This window comes from Typopeltis vanoorti, chromosome 10, assembly GCF_054136105.1.
Source record: "Typopeltis vanoorti isolate ZY-2024b chromosome 10, IOZ_Tvanoo_1.0, whole genome shotgun sequence".
Taxonomy (NCBI): Eukaryota; Metazoa; Arthropoda; class Arachnida; order Uropygi; family Thelyphonidae; genus Typopeltis; species Typopeltis vanoorti.
The window spans coordinates 111,652,401-111,674,435 of NC_143558.1; the positions used below are offsets into that span (position 1 = coordinate 111,652,401).

The following is a 22,035-nucleotide window of genomic DNA, read 5'->3' on the forward strand; positions in this document are numbered from 1 at the left end:
ACAATAAAACCTATTGTTTTTCTTGCATCTACAGTATAGCGACTGTTGAGTAGGGAATGTTGTTTACCTGCGAGTGAGTTACTATCGCCCCAATGTGAAAATGTTTAAACTTTTTTTCGTGTGCGAGGTATATGCAAAACTTTTTAATTTCTTTTTCTGTAAAGTAAAATCAGTGGTGCATATATTCAAGTAAATATGGTATATTAATATGAAAGTTGAAATATCAGGAAGTTAGTTATTACTCTTAACAAGGTAGTTAATTATATCCTTCACTATTAGCATGCTAATAATTAACATGCTATAATAGTGCTTCATTAAGGCAAATGACATGAGCATGATGGGTAAGTGGTTTAATGATGCCAGATTTCTGGCTAGATAGATGATGAGAGACAGTATTGTTATATCTTTCTGTAAACATAGAAACTAAAAATTTGCCAGGAAGATGTGTGATGCTCTCCAGAATGGGTAAGGAATACAGTTTTCTATTTCACAGTAAATTTTGTGTGTTAAGAGATACCGTGGATCTTGTGCGTGAAGAGGGGGAAGGGAATTCGAAGGTTATCTTTAGAGTCAGGTCATATAGCAAAGACATTATTAGTGAAACAGTATTAAACACAGTTGCAGAAATACAGTTGCAAACACTTGTTCAAGTTTGATCATATGAGGAGAAAACTTTTTTCTTAAGTGTTTAAGGATTTCATGTAAAAGTATAATAGTGACATTGCTGCTCACTGTTAACCTATTATGTCATCCTGTCTTAAATTTATATCCTTAATTTTAGAAAATTGCTAAACACATATCAACTTTGGTAGGTGTTTAGCAATTTTACATGTTATTAAAGTACCCATGAAAGTGACACAGTGGAACCCCAGTTTTATGGATTTTTAGCATGCATAAGTTTTTGATCTCCTATGAAAGGTGCAGAGTTAGGCTAATGAATTCTTATTCCAATCTATTACAGAAGTGCTTAAGGGTCAAAGCTGTATAACCGAGAGGAGACCTCCACATAGCCTTAAAAGGAATGTGGAGAACTGACCAGGGCTTCTGACCTAATGTCCAATCTTCACCTTCTCGTGGTGCACTCTGTTGGGTATCTACGTGGATACTGAATGAACGAGGATGGGCTGGCAATTTGGGATTTAGCCGACCAAATTGTATTCTTATTGGTTAAACCAAAATAAAAAATGATGGTACAACATGACAAAATTTCATGCCGGCTGGGGCGTCGCTTAGTTAAACAAGCCCCCCCCCCCCGTTGTTTTCGCCAGGGAACCAGGGCAAACAGCGAAAAGTCAGCTACTGGAACAAATCTGAAAACAAACCCCAACTCAACATCACCAGAGTTAAAGATCGGTACTATCAACGTAAGAAGCCTGAATGGCAAAGAAATGGAACTAGCTGAGGAATTAGATAAGTACCAGATCGACATAATAGGGGGTGACTGAAACAAAAAAGACAAAAACTGGTGAGATCTTTCTGAGCAATAAATACAAAATATTATATTCAGGCAATGACAATCAAGGAAAAGAAGGAGTAGCCATAGTATTCAACACAAAATACGAGGCTAATCTTCTTGAATGGCAGTCAGTCTCAAGTAGAGTAGTGTGGGCAAATATGAGAATGGGGAACTGGACAATGAGACTTATTTGTGCCTATGGTCCCACAGAAGGTTCTACTAAAGTAGAAGTGGAAGAATTTTTTGAGGCTTTAGAAAAAGCAACTGACAGAATGAAAAATGAAAAGTTGGTCCTTGTTGGGGATCTAAATAGTAGAGTAGGAAATGATTGTGAGACATACAAAAATATTTTGGGAAAATTTGGAGAAAAGAGCAAATCTAATAATAATGGCAAATATCTGTTGGATTTCTGCTCAAGACATGGACTGGTTATTACTAACACCATGTTCCAACATAAAAATGTGCACAAATTCACATGGAGAGAAGAGGCTAGGAATAAGAAAAGTCTCATTGACTATATTATTGTTGATATTGATGTTTTTTCCCTGGTGCAGGACACCAGAGTGTGCAGAGAATTTGAAATTGGAAGTGATCACTATTTAGTTTTGAGCAAGATAAAATTGAATTTCATATTGAAAAGAAAAACATCTAAGAAAGTATTAAAGCGAATAAAAGTTGAGCAGCTCTCAGATGTGAACTGTAGACTAAAATACGCAAAGATTATTGAAGAAAAAATGAGAGTTTGAGAACAGCAATCAAACCTTGGAGATTCAGTGGCAAACTCTGAAGAAAACATTGATTGATTCTGCCAGAGAGGCATGTGGTGAGGTTGTCTGTAAGGATAAAAAAAATCAGAACTCCATGGTGGACACAGGAAGTTAGAGAGGCAGTGAAGGAAAAGAAGAAAGCATATCAAAAGTTCCTGGCAAATAAGTCAGCTTGTGCTCTTAGAGAATATAGAAACAAATGCAAGAATGCTAAACACTGTGTAAAACTAGCTAAACAAAAGTCATGGGATGACTTTGGCAAGAATATAGAAAATAAATATCACGAAGGTGGCAAAATATTCTGGAGGTTGTTGAAGAAGCTTAGGAATGGGGGAAAGAATGCTGTAAAAGGAGTTAGAGATGATAAAGGTGACATGAAAACGGGAGAAAAAGATATCCTTGAAGTATGGAGTAATTACTTTGAAAAACTGCTAAATGAAACAAGCAGTGATGACAGCACAGTGGTAAAAAACACTGACCATGCATGCAGTGAGAAATACATACCCATACTTGAAAAAGCCATCAAAAGCTTGAAATGTAGAAAGGCAGCAGGAGTAGATGATATTCTACCAGAAATGCTGAAGTATGGTGGTATAAGAGTCTTACAGTGGCTGCACTGCATAGTTCAGAAAGCCAGGACAGAGGGAAGAATTCCCGATGATTGGAGTAGAGCTCTCATAGTACCCATATATAAAAAAGAAAATAAAACTGCATGTGAGAATTAGAGATATTTCCCTACTGAGTGTTCCTGGCAAGATCTATGCAAGTATACTTGAGAAACGGTTGAGAAGAATTGTGGAAGAAAAGCTTTGTGAAGAACAAGCTGGATTCAGGCCAAATAGAGGCTGTCAGGATCAGATCTTCACTTTACGACAAATAGTCGAGAAAGCATGGGAATATAACAAAGATCTGTATTTAAGTTTTGTCGATTTAGAAAAGACGTATGACAAGGTGCCAAGAGAGAAGCTATTCAATACGCTGCAGTTATATGGTGTCAGTGGGGCATTATATCAAGCAATACTTAGTCTTTATTTGAGTTGTAAAGTAGTTAGAATTGAAGGAAGTACAAGATGGTTTAATGTTAAATGTTAAATCTGGTGTGAGACAGGATGTACATTATCCCCTCTGTTATTCATTATCTATATGGATCACATTATGAAGGAAAGTTGTATTAAATATGATATCAAAATTGGATCAGCTCTTTGCTTTATGTGGACGATGTTATACTTCTAAATAAATCCACTACAAGTTTGCAAGATTCCCTGACTAAATTGAATAACTGTAGTAACAGATATGGTATGAAGGTCAGCAATAAAATGACAAAGACAATGAAAATAGTCAGAATCATTGAAAATGTCAACTGTGTTGTGAATGGAGAACCTGTGGAACAAGTAAAACATTTCAGCTATTTAGGCACGATTTTTACTGAAAATGGTAAATTAAATATAGAAATAGACAACAGAATCAGCAAAGCTGGTATGGTGGGAAGTCAATTGAATAAATTCATATGGAATAAGAGAGAAATTAGTCGGAACACTAAATTAGCTGTACACAAGACAGTGTTCAAACCAGTTTTAACTTATGGATCTGAGAGCTGGGTCAGAAGTAAAACACTTGACCAAAGACTAGAGACCACAGATATGAGAGTCCTGAGAAAGATTATAGGCGTGAACAGATGACATCAATTGCAATATCATGTTAAAAACGAGGATATTAGGAAAGAACTAGACATTGTCAGCATCCAGGAATGCATGAGCAGAGCTAATCTCAGGTGGTATGGTCACTTAAACAGAATGGGCGAGGAAAGATTGGCAAAACAATTGTTCTCTGCCATGTTGGCAGCAAAACAACCTAAAGGAAGACCAAGATATAGCTGGCTTGATACGGTACAAAGTGCCTTAGATGATAGAAATATAAGATCTGATAATGTTGGAGTCTTGACAAGTAACCGACTGATTTGGAGGAAAATTGTAGATAGGAAATTAATAATGATGTAATTTTTTTCATGTAGTACTATCGTATCCTGTACACCCCTTGAGGATATATGGCAGGAATTTGATGATGATGATGATGATCTATTATATTGTCCAAATTTTTTTCAAATTTCTCAATTTAGTAAGATTATTAGAAGACAGTTTTAATTAGTCCTGTCATGAAACAAAGGAGACCTCTTCCTGTGATATTCAGATAGATTCATGATGATTGCTCTCCATTTTCCAGCTTCAGTAATAATGATTGTCCTGGTTGAGGCTAACCTGCAATAGTTTAGGATTAACTTTTAGCAGTTTTACATTGAGGAATTTTAGCTCTATACAAAACTTCCAATTTTATTATATTAGTAGTTTTCAGCAGGAAAATCACAGATGTCCCTCTCACTGTTAATTATATAATTGGCACTAGGAATCTGCCAGAGCAACTGCATATTCCATACCTTTTAGTTAATACTCTGATTACATTACAAATGGATGAAAGATTTTTGCATAATGGAGCCAATTAATTGAGGGCATGAGATAAATCATGTGGTTTGTATTTCTTACAGAAGAGATTCAAATTATTTTTTTTCTGTATTTTTAAAGCAGAACAAATGGCTGATTTGATTTGAAATGGTAGTAGCAATAACAAATAACCTCTCATTGAGATGATTCTGCAGATTTCCTTTAACAAGCCACCCGTGATGGATGAAATAATATATCACTGTCTTTAGCTTTATATCAATATTTTAATGGTACACTTTGAATCCATATTTCAATTGATATATTTACATCATGGTGGCTAGTAGTGTAGGGTAATTAGGGTTATCTATTTTTACAGTCACCAAAGGTAAATTTGTTTGGCAGTATGTAATTGATTTCGAAGTAACTTGTTGGCCTTTGCATAAACTAACCCAGACCCGAGACTCAAATTAAACAAAATGGTCAAGGGTACTGACAATTCTTTAGCTGCTTCTCGTACAACACGAGCTGGTATACCATCCAATCCCACAGATGTATTGACATTGAGGTTATGCAATAGACTACTCACCTCCACTTCATTAACCACAATTCCCGTATAATCTACTGGTTTATTCATTTCTGCAATGTCACCACCTGGATGATATACTTTTGCAAAGTGCTCACTCAGTAACTCAACTATCTCAACTGATTCAGTTACCTCCCTACCATCGGCATTCTTTAAAATCAATCTGCCATGTACATTTTTCCTTTTACTTGCTACATATCTAAAAAACTGTTTAGGATTCTCTTTAGCCTGCATGGCTAATGTTCTTTCGTAATCCTTTTTTGCTTTTCTTACCACACTCGTCACCATAGGATACTGAATAATATACTTCATAGGATTGAATAATGACTTCATAGGATACTGAATAATTTATTGCCAACTCTTGGTATCTTTAATTTATGATTTCAGTGCAAGTCTGATAGCTTGCTCATCTATCAGAAGTGTTTGAGGTTAGACGTGAAGGAACTATGGATTACACCCATTACTGTAAACCTGGCATTTCAAGATTGGGTGATTATGGTATAAACACACCATCATAACAGATGGTGGGACATGATATTTCTCATTGTGGTTCCTTTAAATTTGGAAGATTATTGGATCTTATGAAGACTTTCTACATTAACTAAATCTGAACAATGGTGATTTTATATTGATTTCTTGCATTTTGGTGAGAGCTATCCATACAAGGAATGTTTTGAAAGTTTTTTTTGTTTTTTTGTTCAATATGACTATTATATAGTTTTAGTTCAGGTTGTGTGTGTATGTTTATACAGTGATATAGAGAGGTGACTTGGTTGTTTCACGTGATTATCTGAATGACTCAATTTTAATATGGTCCTTAACTTATTGCTTTGTAATTGGGTTTGCTGTGCTGTGATGATTGTAGTGTTACACTAACAATCCACACATAAAACAGAATGCATCAAGTAACAGAGTACAGTAATCTGGGAGATGGGGAGTAGAAATTGCATTTTTATTAAAACTTATAATTTTAGCACAAAGCATTGTTTTGTTTTATATTTTAGTTACCAGAACCGCTTCATGCAGCCCTCGGAAATCTGGAAGAAGATGGTGTTTCCCCTAGAGTTATTGTATTTCTTACCATAGCTGCCATTTCTTCAACATCCATTTTGATTAGTTCTTTTTTTATTAAGGTAAGTCAAGTTTCTTTAACTATTCAGCCATTTAATTTTATTCTTCATTCTTTTTTTTTTTTTTAATAATATAATATTTTATCTGCTTTAATATCAGTATATAAGTTGACATACATTGAAAATTAAACACACATGGGAACTAAAACATACATAAATTAATTATATTTAATTCAAAATATTTTATGGTATTAAAAATAATCTTCTCATAATCTGAAATAAAATGAGTGTTTCACTAAATTTTTTGATCTTTTCAAGTTAAAAAAAAAAATTCTTTAAAGAAAATATCATTATGCAGCAATGTACTCTTAAAAATTTATCTATACATTAGTTACTTTATAGACTTCAGTTATGCTTTTAACTGATTTACAGTGAGCTAGTAATTTTTGAAACACTACAGTGTTTCGTACAACACTGGATGATTTATAAAGTAATGCTCATTTGTTTTTAAATGGTTAATTTCTTTATCAAAAATATTGCTCATATCTTTGATATGAGTAATCTATCTACATTTTGGTTTTCTTCTGGGCATTTTTCCTGCCAACCTGGCAAAGAACACTTGTTTTGCTAATCTTTCCTCTCCACTGTTTAAATAACCATACTGCCTGAGATAAACTGTCACATTACTGAATGCAGTGGCAAGTTTTTTCCTAATATCCTAATTTTTAATGAGATACTGCCATTGATGCCATCTGTTCACTAATCCACTAATCTTTCTTAGAACTCTCATATCTGTGATCTCCATTCTTTGATCAAGTTTTTTATATCTAATCCAGCTCACAGATCCAGAAGTTAAAATTGATTTGAACACTGTCTCGTATACACCTAATTTAGTGTTTTGACTAATTTCTTATTTCATATAAATTTATTCTGGCGACTTCTTAACATACCAACTTTACTAATTTCATTGTCTATTTCCATATTTAATTTGCCATTTTCACTAAATATTGTCATATCACCGTTCAATTGATGTTTTCAATGTTTCTTCTTACGCTTGGATCTGCCGAAACTTTTATAGTTTCTGTATTTGGCATGAAACTCTTGTAGTTTCTCTATTCGGCTTTGAAATAATGTTGGATTCAATATCCACTTAATTTGAATAATTTTGCATCGCCGAAGTGAAGCCTTTTCTCTCTCTCTTTTTCAGTAATTCTTGGTGCCTTTTGTGATGTGACACTTTTTTTTAGCAACTCGTATGGTAAAGTATAAGTTCTGCATCACTTCAACCTCAGTATTTACATCTGGATCTGGCTCCCACTGACGAGACCTCAACAAAGGTCGAAACTGGTCTGGGTCCATAATGTATAACATCATACATGTCCGCTAGGAGATGTGTTTTACATTATGGGAAATACTAAGGATAGTGATCGGAGCTTACTCCACCTTTACTACGAGTTGCCCATGTCATGAAAGGTTTGCTTACGCTTGGATCTGCCGAAACTTTTATTATAGTTTCTATATTCTCAATGAAACTCTTGTAGTTTCTCTATTTGGCTTTGAAATAATGTTGGATTCAATATCACTTAATTTGAATAATTTCTTTATATTTTTCATTGTCTTTATGTTTTTATTACTGATTTTCATACCAATTTTATTACAACAGTTATTCAGTTTAGTCATAGGAATCATGCAGACTTGTACCAAATTTATTTACAGTATAACCTCATCTGCATAAAGTAAAGAGCTAAAATTAACATTACCAATTTTGATATCAGATATAATACTACTTCATCATCGTCAAATTCCTGCCATCTACCCACAAGGGGTGTACAGGATATGATAGTAATACATGAAAAAATTATATCATTACTAACTTCCTATCTACAATTTTCCTCCAAATCAGTCTGTTACTTGTCAAGACTCCAACATTATCAGATCTTATATTTCTATCGTCTAAGGCACTTTGTACCGTATCAGTCCACCTATATCTTGGTCATCCTCTGGGTCGTTTTGCTGCCAACCTGGCAGAGAACACTTGTTTTGCTAATCTTTCCTCGCCCATTCTGTTTAGGTGACCATACCACCTGAGATTAGCTCTGATAATGCATTCCTGGATGCTGACAATATCAAGTTCTTTCCTAATATCCTCGTTTTTAATATGATATTGCCATTGATGCCATCTGTTCACGCCTATAATCTTTCTCAGGACTCTCATATCTGCGGTCTCTAGTCTTTGGTCAAGTGTTTTACTTCTGACCCAGCTCTCAGATCCATAAGTTCAAACTGGTTTGAACACTGTCTTGTATACAGCTAATTTAGTGTTCCGACTAATTTCTCTCTTATTCCATATGAATTTATTCAATTGACTTCCCACCATACCAGCTTTGCTGATTCTGTTGTCTATTTCTATATTTAATTTACCATCTTCAGTAAAAATCATGCCTAAGTAGCTGAAGTGTTTTACTTGTTCCACAGGTTCTCCATTCACAACACAGTTGACATTTTCAACGATTCTGCCTATTTTCATTGTCTTTGTCTTTTTATTGCTGACCTTCATACCATATCTATTACAACAACTATTTACCTTCATAATATGATCCATATAGATAATGAATAGCAGTGGAGATAATGTGTACTTTTGTTACATGCCTGATTTAATATCGAACCATCTTTCTGTAAGTCCTTCAATTGTAACTGCTGACTTACAACTTAAATTGAAATATGTTTTGCTCGATATGTCCCATTTACACCATATAACTAGTGCTTCGAAGAGCATTCCTCTTGGCACCTTGTTATATGCCTTCTCGAGATTTTGAAACTTAAATACAAATCTTTGTTGTATTCATGAGATTTCTCAACTATTTGTCTTAAAGTGAAAATCTGATCCTGACAACCTCTGTTTAGCCTGAATCCAACTGTTATTCACCAAGCTTCACTTCCACAGTTTTTCTTAGCTGTTTCTGAAACATACTTGTATAAATCTTACTAGGAAACACTGAATATCGAAATATCTGTAATTCTCACTTTCAGTTTTATTTTTTTATTTTTATTTATTTTTTTTAAATAGAAATATGATAGTCCTACTCCAATCATCTGGAATTCGACCCTCTTACCAAACCTTCTGAATTATATGGTTGAATTTCATCTCCAGCAGCCTTTCAGATTTTTGATTGCTTTTTCTACTTCAAGTATGGGTATGTGTTCCTGACTACCATACTAACACTGCTTATTTCATTTAGCAGTCTTTCAAAGTAATTACACCAGACAAATATCTTTATCCTCAATTTTCATGTCACAGTGCTCTTTCCTCCATTTCTAAACTTTTTTGATAGAATATTTTGCAGCCTTACTGATATTTATTTTATATATTCTTACCAAAGTCTTCTTATGAATTGTTTAGCTAATTTTACACATTGGTTCACTTTCTTACATTTTTCTCTGTATCCTCTAAAAGCAGAAGCTTGCTTGCTTGTGAGGAACTTTCAGTATGCTTTCTTTTTCTTGACTGCCTCTTTAACTTTCTAAGTTTACCATAGAGTTCTGAAATTTTCTTTCCTTACAGACAACCTCACCACATGCTTCTCTGTCTGAATCAATCAATATTTTCTTTAGGGATTGTTAATGAATTTCCAAGGTTTGATTCCTGTTTTCAAACTCTTTCATTTTTTTCTTGAATGATGTTTGTCTGTTTGAGTCTGGAGTTCACCTCTGAAAACTGCTCAACTTTGAATCGTTTACTTTCTGACACACTCTTTTTGATATGAAACTCAATTTTATCTTGTTCAAATCTAAATAGTGATCACTTCCTATTTTAAATCCTCTCTATACTCTTGTGTCCTGAACCAGTGGGAAAACATTGTTATCAACTATGACATAGTCAATGAGACTTTTCTTATTTCTTGAATCTTCTCTCCATGTGAATTTGTGCACATTTTTATGTTGGAACATGGTGTTAGTAATAACTAGTCCATGTCCTGAACAGAGCAGGCACTCGCCATTATTATTAGCTTTGTGTCACCTGCCTTCTCTAATGTGTCAAACTTCCTCCATTTCTTTGTTACTAGAACTTTCTGTGGGACCATAGGCAGATATAAGTCTCATTTGTCCGATTCCCTATTCTGATATTTGCCCACATCGGTACTCGATATTGCCTGTCATTCAAGATCATCATCCTTGTATTAAGTGTTGAATACTATAACTATGCCTTCTTTTCCCTGATTGTCATTGCCCAAATATAGCATTTTATATTTGTTGCTTAAAAAATCTCACCTGTTTTTGTCTTCTTTGTTTCAGTCACATCTGTTATGTCGATTCGATACTTCTCCAATTCTTCTATTAGTTCCATTTCTTTTCTGTTGATGCTTCTTATATTGATAGTACCAGTCTTCAACTCTGCTGATGTTAAGTTGGGATGTGTTTTTGGATTTCCTGTTCCAGTATTTGAATTTGCACTGTTCGTTCGTCCTTGTCCTCTTGCAAAAGCAATGGGGGCCCTTGTTTAACTGGGCAACACCCCAGCCAGCATTAAATCCTGTCATGTTGTACCATCATTCATTGTGGTTTAAGCCAAGAAGAATACAATTTGGTCAGCTAAATCCCAAATTGCCAGCCCGTCGTTATTGGTCCACTATCCAGGTAGTTACCTAACAGAGTGCTCCATGGGAAGGTGAAGGTTGAACATTAGGTCAGAAGTCCCAGTCAGTTCTCTGCATTCCTTAAAAGGCTGTCTGGAGGTCTTCTCACAGTTATACAGCTTTGATCCATAAGCACCCTTATGCTCATTACGTCAGCATAAGGAGTTAGTCTGCACTTGCATAATTGTGATTAGTAGTAAGTAGTTCTTAGCAGATATTACTATATTTTTTTATGCAAAATGTGAAACTAAAAATTGTTTTGAATTACTATCAAAACTCTCTTTCATTTGCAGAAAAGTTCAAAAGAACAAAGAATGTGTGGTAAGTTGGATTTCCATTTTTTTTCTTTGAGTTGAATGGTTGTGCAAAGTTGATCATAAAGAAACTGTACCATATCTTGGAATATTATTGATTGAGCTTTAAATTAAGATGCCAAGAAATTATATTCTTGGTTTCATTCTTTATCCATGTGTTACGTAAACAAAGTTTGCACATGAAGTAACTTCAAAGCTGGGCTACTTTTATATAGAAGGTAACGACTTCACATCAATTGCCTTAGTATCCCATAATACAAAGCACATATCCTTATTGACAAGTAATGCTGTGCATCCAGCCTGGCTGGCTGAGTGGTTAGCATATCCACTCTCCAGCCAAAAGGCAGTGGGTTCGAATCCCACCGTGGACATGGATGTTTGTGATTGTCCTTGGAAATACCAGTGGTGGTGGGCGGCGATAGATTGCGTTGGTGTAGTTACGGTCAGTTGGTGGATTGAGAGGCAGAGACAGAATTGTAGAGCAGGTGCCCTCCCTCTATGCGTCTTTGGACTCCCTGGAGGTGTCTAATAATAATAATAATTATGGGAAGGTCCACTACCCAGACCAGTTTCAGCCTTTATTGAGGTCTCATCAGTGGGAGCTAGACCCAAAAGTGATACCAAGATCGAAGTAATGCCAAAGTCATATTTCCATATACAAGGGTGGTCTGAAAAGTTCTTGGCCTTGACTATAGATGGCAACACTATCGGCAAGATTTTTTTTTTCTAAGTTGGTATACATCTGCCATAAGCATCCATGTGAAATTGCGAGTCGTTCTATCAAGTCATTTGTTTTGTACAGCTGTCTGAAGCAAAAGTGTTGTCTGTATCCCTTGAAATGGATAAAATTGAGTATCGTGCGGTTATAAAATTCTTTGTAAAAGAAGGTTTAACACCAAAAGAAATTCATTCGAAGTTCATAAAAGTTTATGGACAATCTTCTGCTTCATTTTTGACAATTAAGAAATGAGCTGCCGAGTTTAAACGTGGCCAATACTAGCCTTGAGGATGATCCATATGAAGGATGTCCAAAAAAATTAACAACACCAGAAATCATTGATCAAGTGCGAATCAAAGTGTGTGAAATTGCTGAGACTATAGGCATTTCAAAAGAATGTGTAGGATATATTTTGCATGAAGAATTGCAAATGAAAAATCTTTGCACAAGATGGGTGATGCCCTTACTCATAGCAGATCAAAAATGCACTTGCATGAAAATCTCTGAACAGTGCTTGGAGATTTTTTAACAAGAATAAAACTGATTTTGTGCATTGACTTTTTACTGTGGACGAGACTTGGATTCACCATTACCCACCAGAATCCAAACAGCAGTGAAAACAGTGGACAGAAGCCGGTTGTTCAGCACCAGAGAAGACAAAGTCGGTTCCATAAGCAGGAAAAGTCATGGCATCAGTGTTTTGGGATGTTAAAGGCATTTTGTTTATTAATTATCTTAGAAAGGCTAAAACAATAACCAAGGAATATTATTCCGATCTTTTTTTAACAAGACTAGATGAAAAAGTTCGTGAGAAAAGACCTGGTTTTGAAAAAAGAAAAAATTGTGTGGTTATAAAATTCTTTGTAAAAGAAGGTTTAACGCAAAAAGAAATTCATTCAAAGTTCATAAAAGTTTATGGGCAATCTTTTCCTTCGTTTTCAACAATTAAGAAATGGGCTAGCGAGTTTAAACGTGGCCATATATGATTTTATAGCTGTATAAGAAAAAAAATCATCTTTCATCAGGATAATGCACCTGACCACAGAGGTGTTTTTAGCAATGGGAAAATTAAGGGATCTGCACTATGAATTGTTGGAACATCCACCCTATTCCCCAGATTTGGCTCCCTCTGACTTTTATCTCTTCCCAAAACTAAAACTCTTCCTCACTGGTCAGCGTTTTTCTTCGAATCAAGAGGTGATTGCAGCTGTAGAGGGGTATTTTGCAGATCTCAGATCTTACTGAGAACCACTACAGGGACGGGATAATGGGGCTGGAGTATCACTGGAATAAATGTATTAGTCTTAAGGGAGATTATGTTGAAAAATAAAAATAATTTTGAAATTATGAATTCTTTTTTCATTGTTAGGCTAAGAACTTTTCAGATCACCTTCGTACAAGTAGTTAAAAGGTGTCGCACCTTATTACTGAAATACTCTGGATTAGGGGTAAATGTTGAAAGTTTTTCATTTGGTTATACTATAAATTAAAGATGTCAAGAAGTTATGTTCTTGCTTTCATCCTTTATGCAAGTGCAAGCAAACAACATTTGTGTGTGAAGTAACTTCACGGTGGGCTACTTGTATATAGAAGCTAATGATGCGGCATCAGTTGCTTTAGTATCCCATAATGCAAAGCACATATCTTTACAGACAAGTATAATACTATGCATTATGGGAAGGGTCACTACTCAGACCAGTTTCAACTTTCATTGAGTTGAAAAAGTAAATGGGTGCTCATGACAGGCCTAGAGTAGTTAGTATAGGGGTGCAAGAAAGCCTGATAGTATTAAGATAAAGAAAGACAAATAAATAGTATGAGAGATAGAGAAAAGCCCTCAGCTCTTTGATATCATCATATAGCAGGGGTGTTCAACCCGTCGATCGCTGAGCGATTTTTGGTTGATCTCTTGTGTATTCTTCCTTACTTACAAATTTAATTAAAACTGAAAACATAATATTTTATTTACCATTATTTTGTATTATTTTTAATTTGCTTTAAGTGTATTGCTATTGTTTATTTATTTTTCGTTAAAATTGTCAAATCAGTAATTTTCTTATAAGTCCGGGTAAATGAAGTCATTTGGATCAGTGGAAGTCAAACAGCGAGCCGAGTGAATACGATTATAAGCAAAGTGTAAAAACTCGATTGTAGTTTAAATATTAAATATTCCAAAGCACATTACATCGATTTTTTTACTTCAGTTAAGTTCCATGTGAATATTGTAAAAAAATAAACTTTGTTTGTCTCGGTATAGTTTGTATTAGATGTTTTTGCAACTAACTCTTTTGAAGCTAACTGTATATACTGCTTTAATAAGAATATGCTAGAGTGTTAAAAACAAAGGCAATGTTTTTGTCGCCGAAGCTGTACATGGCAGCATTAGAAAGATTGTTATTGAAACTTGTATGTATGAGAAAGGCTTGCAGGCTCTAAGTGTAAACATCTCTGAACTTCTTCAAACAACTTTCCAATGGCCGGCAACTTACAATCAAAAGAAAGCTGATGAGAACCAAAAGCTTAAGATGAAAGACTCATACCGATTCTTTGGGAGTTGCCAAACTTCATGCGAGGTCTCAGAGGAGTCCTAATAAAAAGGGACTGAAGGAGTCCCGGTTCCAGAGTCGCCATCAGAGAGGCTGCCCGGATCCACATTGCTTGAGAGAGGAGTTTCTTGCTTCCAGAAAGGAGCCTCTCAGTTCGAGATGTCGCTAGAGAGAGACTACTTCTAGGCCGCAGACAAGGTTTCAAATTGCCAAAAGGAAGAGTTCTAATTGCAGGAGAAAAGTTTCCAGGCCAGGTTAATGTCAGACATTCATCAGTCTGTTGTGTTTTCATTACAATTTGATGAATCAAATGACTTCACTGATATTGCTCAGTTAATGGTATTTATTCGCATGGTAATTCAAGATTATTCAAGTAAAGAGGAACTTTTGAAAATTATACCATTACTGGGAAGGACTAGGGGAGAAGACATTTTTTCGGCATTTGATGAATTTGTGAATCTGCTTTTTAAACTTGTCTATTACTACTGATGGTACGCCTGCAATGATAAGTAATAAATCAGGTATTACCTATCATTGTATAAATAGGTAATAAATCAGGATTATGTAAAAATGATGACAAATATCCATATTTTTTAACGTACCACTGTATTATTCACCAACAAGTACTGTGTAGTAAAAGATTAAACACAAAAGATGTTTTGGATATTACATTTAAAATTGTAAATTCTGTTTCGAGGAAAAGCCCTGCAACGGTGGTTATTTAAATTACAGGCAGATGATGATAGTGAACTTCTGTTGTACAATAATGTTCGCTGGCTCAGCAGAAGTCAATTTTTAGAAAGATTTCTTGTATTAATTAACGATATAAAAAATCTTCTTGATGTAAAAGGAGATATTTGTCCACAATTGAGTTATAAAAGATGGTTGTTACACTTATCATTTTTAGTAGATTTCTGTACGAAATTAAGCAATTTAAATTTAGAGTTACAAGGTAGAGATAAAAATTTAATTGACATGTTAAGTTCAATAAAAACTTTCCAACAATACTTACTTTTATTAAAGAAAAATATTAATGACCGCGAATTTAGACATCTCCCATATTTATTAAAATTTTTTGAACAAAATCAAGAAATGCTTCGCTATGATTTAAAAGAATTTATTCATGAAATAGAAATAGTTGAGGAAGAAATAAATTCAAGATTTAAAGATTTTAATAAAACTGAATTGATTGTATCTTTTATCTCGATAATCCATTTCAAGAAAATTTGAACATCACAGAAATTTCAAATAAAATTAGTGGGCTGTTTGATATAAACCAAGTTGAATTAGAACTTGAGATAATAAACATTCAGAATAGTTTACATTTAAAATCAATAAACAATGAAGTCATTTGGAAGTATGCACATGAAAAATTCCCAATATTAACTGATATTGCACGAAAAATTCTGTCATGTTTCGGATCGACATACTTGTCAGAATCCGCTTTTTCAAATATGACCGTCATAAAAAATCAATTGAAACCAAATTACAAATGATCATTTGGATGATTGTCTGCGATTGGCCACTTCTTCATATCAACTTGACTATCAAAATATTGCGAGGTCCAAACAATGCCAAATTTCACATTAACTTTTTTTTTTTTTTTTAATCAACCAGCATTTCTTGTAACTTGTGAGTTTGTAATCAATCTGTTGTTTTTTTATAACTTTGGTTTTCCAAAATAGAGAAATAAATATTTTATTCCAATATATATATATATATTTTTTTTGTTGTTGTTTTAAAATAATTAAAAGTGATAAATAAATTTTTAAATACACAAATAAAGTTTTTAGTTGTTTATTTGTGTGTAATGAGATATCAGGTTGGGGGAACGTGATCTATATAAGAGAGTAGATCGCCGAATAACTTATTATAGAAAAGTAGTAAAAAAGGTTGAACACCACTATCATATAGCTAAAGGCTATCGCTTTTCCTTTCTCACTAATCTCATATAGATGAACAAAAAAAGACCAATTGAAACTAAAGCACAAATATGACTGTTACCCATATGATTAGCCTTATCTGAGTTAACCACCTTGAGTTGGCCTTCTCTGGCTGGGATTGCTCTCTCCAGTCATCCCTGCAATTGACTATAAGACCACATTGAATTAAGAGGATGAAACTATTTAAAAAACTTTTCATAGCAAGAATAGACAGAATTTTATCTCCCCTTGGTGAATATTGCAAAATGTGGGTGGTTTACACCATCTAGTCAAAAATTTGATATCTCCTAGAATGCTTCTTTTTAAATACAAAAAACTTCTGACTGAATAATTTTCACAATACAATATTATAAAGCATTTGGATGTCATATTGCTGGTTTTCAAATCCATGTTTCTTTCTAACCTTCCATAAATGGTACTTTAATTCATCATCATAACGCTAATTATGGATATAGACCATATTGGTTTGTTCCGGTCTCATTATCCATCTAATATCCTTTTTTGAGGTCTACCTGGCCTTCTCTTTCCAATTGGTTTATATTTTATTATTTATTTAGGATATCAGATGTTGGCCATTTGGTTTACATATTCTATCCATTTTTGTTTATAATTGTTTAGTTGTTCTTCTATTGATTTTGTTATTAGTTCTTTTAAAATATCTTTGTTCCTTTTTTGGTCTAATAATGTGTCTTTTGCAGTTCTTCTCATAAATCTCATTTTACTTGTTTTTATTCTTTGTTTATCTTGTTTGTTTATTGCCCAAATTTCACTGCCATATAATAATAATATGGGCACTGCTTAAGTATTGTATGTTTACAGGCATGTTTCTTTTTGTACTATATTTGGATTGAGTGTTCTATTTATCAAGCCTATAATCTGTAAAAAGTTTGACGTTTTTAATTTTAAAGGTTTTTTCCTCCTTCATATATTTCACATCCAAGATAACTGAAAATATTTATCTGTTCTATTATTTTATTATTAATAACTATTTTACTTCTAACTGGAGTTTGTCCACAAAATGCCATTGCTATGGATATTTTCATTCCAAACTGTTCTACTATAAAATTTAAATTATATATTGCTCTTTGTAAATTGTCTTCCTTATCTGATATTATTACCTGATCATCTGCAAATAATGGCATATTCATTTTGTTATTCTGGGAGACTTTAATTCATTAATTATAAAATTAGAATTCTCTTTCCATTGCTGACAGGTTGTGGGTACTGCACAAAAATAATCTGTTCCAAATATGCAGGACAAGAGGATCGCTGTAGAATAGAATGCATGTTCTACTGTTTCCAATCGGTAACAGATTGGATCTCTGATGTTAAAGTACCTCCATTTGATGGTATTGACTGGAAGGCAGTCATATGCAATTCTCCATCAGGATCCCTCTTGTTAGGGTATCCTTGAAACTTCAATACGTTATGAAGTAAATTATTGTTGTCAGTACCCTACTGTGGAAGTTCCTGACAAAAGAGATTAAAGATTTCTTTATACCAAATTTTACTTTTTTTTAAATGGAAAGAATGTCAATGCCAGAGTGTTGCAGTAGTCTTAGAGTTAAGCACAGACTGGTATAGCATTCAGGAACAGTCTCGGCTTTTGGACCTTTATAATCATTAACTCCAAACAGGGGAGATGAAAACTTAAGTGGTACGTGAGAAGGTCTGCTCATGTTTTATTGGTCTGCAATATTTTATCAATTTTTGAAGCTGTATTGCTTAAATGCAGAATTTTAAGACTGGAAGCCCAAATCCTCCATGCTTCTTTGATACTTGAAGAAATAATTCCTTTTTAACTTTGGTATTGGCTGGACCAAAAAAATTGCACAGGCAGCTTCTGTGATGTCTGTAATATTTATTATGTACAACTGAACAGGAAAGATTATGGTTTTGAGTACTATGGCTTTAGAAGAAAAGGAAAGTGGCCCTATATTCTAAGGTTTTAAAGTTCTTGAGTGTAAGTACTTGAACTGGTAATATTGGGTAAGTGGAGAAGGGAATTACAAGTATAATGAGTGGTTTTCTCTCTTAGGGGTTAGTCCAAAAGGAATGCCTCCAAGATCCCACTTTCCAAAAACTTAAAAATTTTGTAGTTAATCCAGTGAACTTGCTGAATTTTTCCAAAATACAAAAAAAAAAAAAAAAAAAAAAAAGATATATATGGAACATTATCATTCAAAGTGCCCACTACATCATCGGCATATGCTAATATCTTATTTTCCTTTATAGTTGAAGAAACTATTATTCCTCGCACAGCATGTGTATTGTTGACTTCTTGTAAGAAAGGTTCAAAAACTAGTTTCAAAGAGCAGTGAACTAAGAGGGCAACCTTACTTTACTCCTTTCGAATTTTGACCAGATCTGACAGGAACCCATTAACTATGAGGTGGGTAATTGAATTGGCATAGGTTCATTTGATAACAGATAGCAGCTTTGTACCTACACCAATTGGCTGAAAACAAAAGGGATCCTGGACATTATCAAATGCTTGAGTGAGGTACTGATAGCACTGCCATTGACTGCTTTTTCCTATTAACTAAGCGGATTAGATCATGTAGCAGAAGTAGATTAAATTCTACTGCTCAGCCTGGAACTCCATACACCTGTGTGCCTTTAATTATGTATCTCATTTCCACTTTGAGGCTATTATTGATAATGCAGAAAAATATCTTGTAGTCAGTATTAGATAGAGAAATAGGTCTCCAGCTGCTGATTAAGGTGTGAACTCTATTAGGTTTTGGAATGAGGACGGTATGGCTTGCTATAAATTCACTTGGTATGTGTCCTGATGAGAGAAAAGAATTAAATAATACAACTAAAATGGGAAGAATAAAACCCAAGGCCTCCTGGTAAAGTTCTATCTCTAGACCATCATGTCCTGGAAATTTTCTTGTCTGGCATTCTTTATAGGCTGTGGTAACTTCAGTTGCTGTAATGGGTCTGTCAAGCCCATCTTGGATGTGAACAGGAAAACCACTTATGTTCCAAGAGTTATAATTTCTAACAGTACTATTGTCTAAGAACTTTTATTGTTAAAAGACCATAAGATTTAATGATTACAAATACAAAGAGCCAACAAATTTCACTAGCCACTGTCTAGCATTTTCAAGACTGTACTGGTGTGAAAACAAATGCATCAAGTTACATGAAAACATACACTTTAGTAACTGCTAGGCTGTTACATTTGATAATTCATGTTTGATGGCGTGCATGCATTCGAATGCGTCAGTCAGAATCCGGTACATGACTACGTGTTGTGTAGTTTTTATTGTAGTTCTGTGGAGCTGAGAGAATTGATGAGATATTTCCATATGTCTTTAAGAATAGCACCTTGATTTCTATTTAAATTATTACCTGTGCATAGCACCACTGCTGCTTCTTTGAAAGTTCTGTGTCTATAGTCATTCTCGATGTAAGGCATAGAACTGTTTTTCCAATCTATAACGTGATTTGATGTTGAGAAATGATGAGCTAAACCAGATGTGATGATTCTATTGTGATTGACATCCCCCACATGTTCCTTCTGTCTTATTTAAAAACTTCTAGAGGTCTGTCCAATGTAAGAAAGGCCACACGTGCATGGAATTTCATATACTCCAGGAAATTTGAAGAAAGGTACCTCATCTTTGGGTGATTTTAAGACTTGTCTGATCATGGTAGTTGGTTTAAAAATTACTCTGATATTATGAGCTTTAACATTCTCATCAATTTTGTGGATACTGAATTAATATATGGAATGACAGCTTCCATATTGGAAGCTGTCACAATTCGACACATATTAGAACTCCATTCCTCTAGCCATGTGTTACCCCCCCCCCCCTCTCACCACCATGTGCAGACCTATTTATGGAAAAACTTGAAAAGGATATTTTTTCCACCATTTCACCTGAACTGTCAATTTGGTGGAGATATGTCGATGACGTGTGTTCATCATCTGGAAGGAGGATACCATGGAAAATCTTCTCGTGTTTCTTAATAAAATCAACTCACTACATAATAAGATCAAATTCACTATGGAACCGGAGAAGAATAAAGAATTACCCTTTCTTGACATACTGGTGAGGAGAGAAGATAGCAATGTCCAACTGTCCATTTACAAGAAACCAACAGATACAGGTAGGTATCTACATTATTCCTCTAACCATCATAGATCACAAAAACACAGCATCATTCATATACTCCATAATAGAGCCTTAAGGTCTATTTCGAAAGAAGATGTACAGAGAGAACTGTCACAAATAGTTAACACTATCTCTATGATAGTGTTAACTATTTGTTAACACTATCATAGTATGGATACCCTTCTAACATTTTAAACAAATTGCTTTTTAAAGACAACCCCCAACAACGTGGAACGGAGTCCCAACATGTGTCCACAACTGTCATTCCATATATTAATTCAGTATCCACAAAATTGGCAAGAATGTTAAAAGCTCATAACATCAGAGTAGTTTTTAAACCAACTACCATGATCAGTAGTTGGTTTAAAAACTACTTAAGATAACCCAAAGATGAGGTACCTTTCTTCAAATTTCCTGGAGTATATGAAATTCCATGCACATGTGGCCTTTCTTACATTGGACAGACCTCTAGAAGTTTTTAAATAAGACAGAAGAAACGTGGGGGATGTCAATCACAATAGAATCATCACATCTGGTTTAGCTCATCATTTCTCAACAACAAATCACGTTATAGATTGGAAAAACAGTTCTATGCCTTACATCGAGAATGACTACAGACACAAAGAAGCAGCAGTGGTGCTACGCACAGGCAATAATTTAAATAGAAATCAAGGTGCTATTCTTAAAGACATATGGAAATATCTCATCAATTCTCTCATCTCAACAGAACTACAATATGCGAAAAACTACCCAACATGTGGTCATGTACCGGATTCTAACTGAAGCATTTGAATGCATGCACACCATCAAACACGAATTAACAAATACAACGGCCTAGCAGTTACTAAAGTGCATGTTTTCATGTAACTTGATGCATTTGTTTTCACACCAGTACAGTCTTGAAAATGCTAGACATTGGCTAGTGAAACTTGTTGGCTCTTTGTATTTGTAATCATTAAATCTTATGGTCTTTTAACAATAAAAATTCTGAGTTTTAACACATTAGACCAAATATGAACAGTACTAGTCTTCAAACAGATTTTTGTGGTGTTTTTGAAAGGAGTCAAGGATGTCTTGAGTGGTGGACATGTCTTCACCATCAATGCAGATTTGAGCGATAGTCCTTTCTTTGCAGAATTTAGTGAATTGTCTATTGAAGAATGCAGCTGAAGGGCTATATGCTAAGTGCCACTGTATTCTTATCGTAAAATTTCTTTCTTTTACTTGTTTCTGCTTTTCCACTTCTATCTCTATGTTCATGTTTCTAACGATGTTGCTACATTCTATGCCATTATTACGCTGGTTTGTTATGACCGGCTACTCTCTTCATAAATGTCTTTAAACTTTTTTCTTTTGAGGAAAGCCTGTTCCTTTCCCCATTCCATCATATTCTGTTTTACTACTTGTTTGAATTTTAACCACATATCCCAATTCCAAGTAAC

The 22,035-nt window shown here is 34.4% G+C and overlaps 1 protein-coding gene across 2 annotated transcripts in view; it reads left to right on the top strand.

Annotated features, from left to right (window-relative positions):
- Tango1 (transport and golgi organization 1) overlaps positions 1 to 22,035 on the top strand; it is a 395,672-nt gene that overhangs the window by 103,674 nt on the left and 269,963 nt on the right. For both annotated transcript variants that reach the window (XM_090398800.1, XM_090398801.1), the window contains exons 6-7: positions 6,246 to 6,374; positions 11,239 to 11,266. In XM_090398800.1, the coding sequence (XP_090254926.1) occupies positions 6,246 to 6,374; positions 11,239 to 11,266 (157 nt within the window). The remainder of the gene's footprint in view (positions 1 to 6,245; positions 6,375 to 11,238; positions 11,267 to 22,035) is intronic.